Source organism: Musa acuminata, chromosome BXJ2-7 (assembly GCF_036884655.1).
Source record: "Musa acuminata AAA Group cultivar baxijiao chromosome BXJ2-7, Cavendish_Baxijiao_AAA, whole genome shotgun sequence".
In the NCBI taxonomy this organism is placed as follows: Eukaryota; Viridiplantae; Streptophyta; class Magnoliopsida; order Zingiberales; family Musaceae; genus Musa; species Musa acuminata.
In genome coordinates this window covers 9,449,306-9,456,540 of record NC_088344.1, presented here as the reverse complement: position 1 = coordinate 9,456,540, position 7,235 = coordinate 9,449,306, and the positions used below count along the sequence as shown (strand labels likewise).

Sequence of the window (7,235 nt, the reverse complement as noted above, 5' to 3'; positions counted from 1 at the left end):
TTTCGCCCGCAGTTCGATGCGTTAGGCTTATCCTTTCTTCTTCTGTATAACAACAAAAGCTGCTCGCGCCTGTTCGTGGCCTTCGTCTCGCTCTCTCGACCCGTCTTTGGTCTTTCGAGAGGATAAGCATAGCAGAAGGGGCGCATATTTCTCTCTTCCGTCTTTCCTTTTCGGGCTTCCTTCGAGCTGCATAGAAGTGGATATCCCAGTGCTTGTTTCTGTGAGGCCAAACGAAGCAGGTAGAGCGAAAGGAAGAAGAAGATGACGGTTGCTTTGGTGTCTCGTCAAGGAAGGCAATTGCAGCGCTACAACAGCTGCGGGAGCCGTCTTATTGTCGGGTGCGTTCTCTTCTTCTGATTGCTTCGACGATTTTGATTTCCTTTTGCAGTTCTCTTCCTGATGGATGTGAAGAAAGAATCACAAAAGAAATTTGATTTCCATCTTCGATTCATTTCGCTCGGTTGGTGATTGCTTCTCTCGTGATCACGACAGAAAGATGGCATCTCGATTGTTCTTGAAACCAATTATTGTGCCTTACTGTTGGGTTCATCAGAACACATCATCTTTTTTGTTCTTATTCTCAACTTTCCTTCTAAATGATAAGCTTAAATCTCACTCATGTGTGGTCCACATGTCCTTGCCATTCATTCTTCTAAGCAATGTTTCGCTTTCATACATCGGATGATGACAAATTGACACCAAACCGCCACCCCTTTTTTTTCGAGTGTTTGAGCTGGAAACTTACTGTTATTGCTGTACAACACCTTCTCTCCCTCCCAAGTAAAATGCCTGAGCAAGCTTGACCTACTCGGTCAACGTCATTGTCACCTGACGTTTCTTGCTTTGGTTGGGCAGGTGCATCCCGTACAGGGTCAAGACAATGCCATGTGACCCCGATCAAGCTGTCGAGGTTCTTGTTATTAGCTCCAGCAAGAAGAGACAAGAAATTATGTTCCCGAAGGTATATATAAGTAACAGATTTACTGTTTTCTGGAAATAATTGAACTTGATTTCAGTTGGATTATATATCTTTACGTCATACTTCTGACAGGGCGGTTGGGAACAGGATGAATCCATAATCCAAGCAGCTTATCGGGAAACATTTGAGGAAGCAGGTGTCTTAGGACATCTTGAGGTCAGTGTACAAACCTTCTTAGTGTATGTACTACACTCCATCCTTTCCAGCTTCGTACGGGGAGGAAGTTCGCTAACGAGGACTACCTTTCGTGGATCTCAGGATAGCCTTGGAATATGGAGATATAAGAGCAAAAGCCATGATAAGATTCACGAGGCCGTCATGTTCCCTTTGAATGTTACCGAAGAACTGTACTGCTGGCCTGAGAAGGCTATCCGAACACGGAAATGGGTGAGTAGAAGAAGATCGAACTGCTTCGTCTTTGTTTTCACTGGAAGATGAGGTGCCGAGTTGCTTACTCTATCGTCGCTTGGTGAAACAGATCAGTGTAGCGGAAGCAATGGCGGAGTGCAAGCACTCGTGGATGAAGGAAGCATTAGCTAGATTGGTGAAGCGTCTCTCGAGCGAGGATTTGGAGATGATCCCGTGACTGCACCGACGCCAAACTCTAGCTTCGTGTACATAAAACGAAATGAGGCCATCATCGGAGCTCAAACCATTTCAGGTGACCTCAAGTCTGATGTACGATATGTGTGGGCAAAGAGATTAGGAAAAGAGTGCAAATGTGTGTTTTCCCCCTTCCGTAGGGAAGTAGAACTCCTCCAATTAATTCGATGATGAAATGAAGGTGAAAGTGTTCATAAACCATGGAGTGTTTTCTGCGGTTCTCGTGCTTTTTTGTGTGCCCATGAGCACCTTTTACACATTATAAACCTCGGGAAGAGGGAACGACTCGATAAGTAACACCAATTGTTAGTTTGACAAGTCACATAGTCCTACATCGAGAAAATCAGACTTGTTATCTTCTATTGGAACTATAAATAAGAGCTTGAGTTTTGAAGTCAGATGCACCACAAGTGGCATCATAAGAAAAACCTAAGTGTTTGCTTTGGGTTTAAGTCCACACTCAGTTAAATAGTTTGGGCTTATAGTTGAGATTTTTCTTGTTTAGTATTTTTCGGGTGTTTTATGGCCTAGGAACATCTTCCTAAGGTATTTGTAATAGTCCCTTTTATAGTAGTGATTTGCTCCTCTTTCGTCCGTGGATGTAGGTCAAAGTCAATTGATCGAATCACGTAAATCTGGTGTTCTTGTCGCTTTTATCTTTTCCCGCTTTATTGTCTTGGGTTGTCAAAATTATCCTTTGGTAAATTTCCTGGGGCTAACTCTAATATCAATTAATTGGAGTTATGAGAAATGAGGCCCTTCGTCGTCGCCATGGATGGGAAGGAACACCGCCGCGCTCCGAGATGATGATGATATTAACAGATAAATGTTGGGCCTGGGCCGAGTCCATTCAAGCCCGAATATGATGATGTAACCGAGTTTGGACTCTACTGTTACGATAAATATTTTTTATATTTAAAATAATAACATAAATTAATTTGAGAAGATAATTTATTCGAATTCTGTCTTCATCATTAATTCTTAAAAAAAAATAAAAATATGAATTAGTTAGTGGCTGAAGTGATAACAAAAGAAAAGATCGAAAGGTAGCTGACTAAACATATAAACCTAAATAATCAATTAATATTCCCTTAATCACGATAGCTCTCAAGAAAGACAGGTGACGAAGTTGAAACTGTACCTGATGGGAACATGAAATCATGGCATAGAAAGTTGCATTTTAGTAACACAAGTCGCTGTCATGCATTATTATCTGTCTTTAGAACAGTGATTCTTTGGATATGCTCCAAAAGGAAAAAAAATGATAAGAAACCTCTAGAAATATTTGTTTATTCTTTAGGAGATAATCCAAAAGCATGAGAATCTTTCAAAATAATTTTGTATTGAAAGCTACTCTGATGACAAAAGCACTTTATCATTGAAACAGGAAAAAGGGGTGCTATGACAGTTTAAGCACTAAGATGGGATAACTTAAACCTCAGGTTAGGCCTCAACAAGAGAAGATAAAATATTCAAACCATAGTCTGCCAACGGATGGATGAAAACTATCACTAGCAAGAAGAAGACAATGTAGATAGATACCTCAGAACCCATTGAAGAAGAACCGGATTCACCGATCAAAATCAAAGATACTGAAAACTACTTAAACACCTGATTCGTAAGAGTGTGATCAGTCATCCAAAAGAAGAAGCTACGTGAGAGATTGCGATGATGATGCTACAAATTCCAGAGCATCACTTTAGGGATAAGGTGAGAGAAGGAAGAATTGTAATGTTAAATCTCTTCCTTAGTCTTGAAGACTTGCAATTCTAGCCTACAATAATTGTACTGGGACCCAAACCACCTCTCGACAATTGACAACCAATAACGTAGATCCCCATGGGAGTTAGGTGGCTATGTAAGGGAGACCTAGAGTCATTCGAAAGAATCACAAGTCAACTATGACCAAATATTATATAGTTATAGTGATAGAGTGAACACTTTGGGGATGAACTACAGTCAATAATCCAGTCATTTAGATATAAAATATCATGAGAATATTTCGCTCATGATATAGTTATAGTGATAGAGTGAACCTATAGACTTGAATTAATCTCGTAAGAATCTTATTTCCATATAGATTTTTTGTACATTGAGATTTGACCAAAGTCAGGTTGGTCATATTCACAGTATGATGTAGAATCATTAAGGATATAGGATTAAGGAGGATAACTTGATAGTTACTAGATTAACCTACCGAATGATTCATCCAAATAAGGTTGGGTTTGCTATACGGTTTCAGCTTTTCGCCTTACCTAAACACAAATGAAGTTTGAGTCAATATATTTGAGTGCTCATGCAATCAATCCCATAGTAGAAGTGATGTCCAGCACGTGTTATTATAACACCAGCAAGTGTCATGGATATCTGCAATCTTCCCGATCTAAATACTACATACTTAAACTGCTTCTAGAAGCCTATGGCAATATTTCTAAGGAGATATAGTATGAATTCCTCTTAAGACAATATCTTTTCCTAGATACAAATCAAATTAACTTTCACTAAACAAATCATTTTAACATTATTAATCAAACTGATATAAATTGACTGGATGTGAGTGTGAGAAAGTGGACTAACGAAGTTAAGAAAGCTCTCTAATTTGCAGGCTAAGCAACACATATGATCAGGTCAAGACAATGACCGAAAGTTCCTCTGAATTGGACCAATAATTTGTTTGTCCACCGCACAACCCACCTTCCATGCCGAGGAAGCATTTCCATGAAAGAAACTTGTTGCTATATATTTTAGTACCCCTCCTTCTTCCCAAGTGATTTGGCACACTCCCACCACCCTCATGCAGGTCCAGTGCTCCTCCCAAGAGCCAAACCATACAAAGGCGAAACACATGAAAGAGATGTCTGAGCTCTTCCCTATACTCGGTCTCCTCTTCTCCCTTATTTCCTCGACGACGATGGCGTCTTTCGATGACTATACCTCCTTTGTCTACGTTGGCTGCTCGCAGTCGAAGTACATCCTTGGTTCTCCCTACCAGTTCAACGTAGACTCTCTTTTGACGTCGGTCGCCAACGCCGCCACCTTCTCCTCATACAACAACTTCACCTCCTCTGCCGCTTCCGGTTCGTCCCCGGCCTACGGCCTCTTTCAGTGCCGCGTCGACCTCTCCGTCGCCGACTGCGCCTCTTGCGTCCGCTCCGCCCTGGATCAGCTCTCGTCCCTTTGTCCCTCTGCTTCCGGCGCCGGCGTTCAGCTCAAGGGCTGCTTCGTCCGCTACGGCAACGACTCCTTCCTCGGCGAACCCGACACCACTCTGCTCTATAAGAAGTGCGGCTCCGTCGTGCCTGGTGGCGGGTACAACTCCGACCTCCTCGGCATGCGTGATGCGGCCCTGTCCGGTCTCTCGGGAGGCGGAGGGAGCTACAGGGTCGGTGCCGGGGGGCACGTACGGGCGCTGGCGCAGTGCGTCGGCGATCAGAGCGTGAAGCAATGCAGCGATTGCGTGGCGGCTGCGGTGGCGCAACTAAAGGACGGCTGCGGGGTCGCTAATGCTGGAGATGCTTACCTTGGGAAGTGCTACGTCAGCTACTGGTCCGACGGAGTATATACTTCGAGGCACTATCACGGTAAGCGGCTTTACGTTAACTGGCGGTGGTCTGCCGTTGCTTTCTTTTGCTTGCTCTCTTAACACTTTGGGCTGTGTCTGAGTTAGGCTTGTTGTTTTGAGAACTTAAAGAACATTCTATGCTTTGTTTGGATGTTTCGGGGTTTATTTTATGTAAGTTTACAAGGAGATAGAGACTGCTGTTTCGTCTCTTGTAAGAATAATGCCCAGTGGGAGAGACTTCGATAATATTCTTTAGGAGAAAGAATATTAGTTAATTTGGGAAAATAAATGGACTATTTACATCGTCATTGCTTAGATCTACCACATTATGGCCATGTCAATTAAATTCACCGTTAAAAGATAGAACTATGGAACTCTCCTGTATTTGGCAGTGTCGTCAAATACTGACGAGTTGGCCATCAACACGTACGTTTGGATGAATATACTGTAAAGTCTCGTAGTGGCCAAGTTGCCGTCCACTTTTTCTCTCCATAATTCCCACGAACTTTACGATAAAGCTACTTCTTTCTTCCGGCCATACAACGCTGCTTTATCCCAAAAAGAAACTGGGAAAGCAAAGCGATCAAATAAAAAGAAGTCTTATACGCTTTTTGATGTCTCCAAAACTAATCGTTTGCCTTTTCAATATAACCATTGAATCCAGTGACAGCAGGATGAGATAGTAATGCATATGAATCACTCGGTAACATCTTGAGCTATCTAGTTAAGTTCTGCAGCTCTTTTGTTCTCTTTCAGTGGCCACTATTTAGATTGCTCGACTTGATCGAAATCTCAGGTGGTGTGAGTGGGAAAACTCTGGCGATCATAATAGGCGTCACGCTGGGACTCGTTATCATGATCATATTCTTATCCTTCATCCGAAGAACCGGAAAATGATGGTCATTTCTCATCACCACTTCAATTTCAAAATGTTATTCAACTTCAAAGAAAAAGGTCATTTAGTATCGACTCATCTTCCTGTACTTGTGCTTTTGTTTAAACTGCAGGTAAAGACTAGATGGAATGCCTCAACTTTTGATGGTGTCTGTGTTGGTTGCTTTTGGGCTTTGGCTCTTTCTAGCTTTTTGGGTTCTTTCGAGTAAAGTAGGAGGGGGTTGGAAAGATGCAAGTGATTATTTAGTGAGGAGGTCCCAAGCGCAAATCTTGCAGGGAATGGAATTTATTCATATGATGAGCGCTTATGTTTGTGCTGCTTCGGGTAGTGTCATGTGATAGCTTCAGTTATTCCAACATTTTATTTTTTTTATGCATGTTTAGATTAAAACAAATTGGATTCTTTTGTTCGCCAATTCAACCATTTCAAACTCATTTAACGTGGAGATGTCGTTTGCTAATTCTAGTTGGATATTGATTCAAAGACAATTGAGATCCTTCTTGGGCATCTATCCCAAGTCGATTTTAGTTAATATCATCTTTACCCAATTATGATAGTCCTTAAGTAAAACTGCATCGAACGCATTCCTGATAATATCTTTTTGATACTTAGGTTAGTATGAATTCGAAGGATTCAATTTATATTTTTGTGTGAGAGAGAGAGAGGGATATATTGGGAACCCTTTTATAGTAAACTTTGAATATTATTACTCTTGTAATAGACATCGGTTATGAAGAAGGTGGTACGCCTCCTCCATACTTAACCATAACAATGGTGCATCTAATCCAAAATGTGACAACTTAGTCCACATAGTCATGTGATGTTGTAGTGTCTATGGTGCTAAGATATTACCCGTATTAACTTACCGACACTAAAGCAAATCATGAGCTATTGGACGTTTGATTGTTTTGGCTATATGTTTATTATTGCACTATGTTTGGGATTGATTAGGTTGTGTGTCATCCAAAAATGCTTTGGGCCAATTCAATTATGAGATGCATTTTGAACTAATTCGATCACATATGTCATCGAGATATGTTTTAGAGTGATATAATCGTGTATGTCACCGAGATATGTTTTGAGTAGATTTGGCTATATATGTTATTGAAATACACATGGGGCCAATTTGATCGCATGTGTTGTCGAGGCTTTGGTTCAATTCGGTTGTGCATGTTGTCTAGATGTGCTTTATGTCA

At 41.3% G+C, this 7,235-nt stretch overlaps 2 protein-coding genes across 3 annotated transcripts; both read left to right on the top strand.

Moving 5' to 3' along the window:
- Window positions 1-1,780, top strand: LOC135583357 (nudix hydrolase 21, chloroplastic-like). Of its 2 annotated transcripts, none has more exons than XM_065117017.1 (5): window positions 1-338; window positions 856-961; window positions 1,067-1,135; window positions 1,238-1,366; window positions 1,458-1,780. In XM_065117017.1, the coding sequence occupies exons 1-5, from the start codon at window positions 262-264 to the stop codon at window positions 1,563-1,565; spliced, it is 489 nt and encodes a 162-aa protein (XP_064973089.1). In that variant the 5' UTR covers window positions 1-261; the 3' UTR covers window positions 1,566-1,780. The 2 variants fall into 2 exon arrangements, with proteins under 2 accessions (XP_064973089.1, XP_064973088.1); XM_065117016.1 differs by having other exon boundaries at window positions 2-338; window positions 1,052-1,135.
- Window positions 1,781-4,299: 2,519 nt separating this feature from the next.
- Window positions 4,300-6,484, top strand: LOC135617101 (plasmodesmata-located protein 7-like). Its single transcript, XM_065117015.1, has 3 exons — window positions 4,300-5,163; window positions 5,941-6,043; window positions 6,152-6,484. The coding sequence occupies exons 1-2, from the start codon at window positions 4,377-4,379 to the stop codon at window positions 6,039-6,041; spliced, it is 888 nt and encodes a 295-aa protein (XP_064973087.1). The 5' UTR covers window positions 4,300-4,376; the 3' UTR covers window positions 6,042-6,043; window positions 6,152-6,484.
- The last annotated feature ends 751 nt before the right edge of the window (window positions 6,485-7,235 follow it).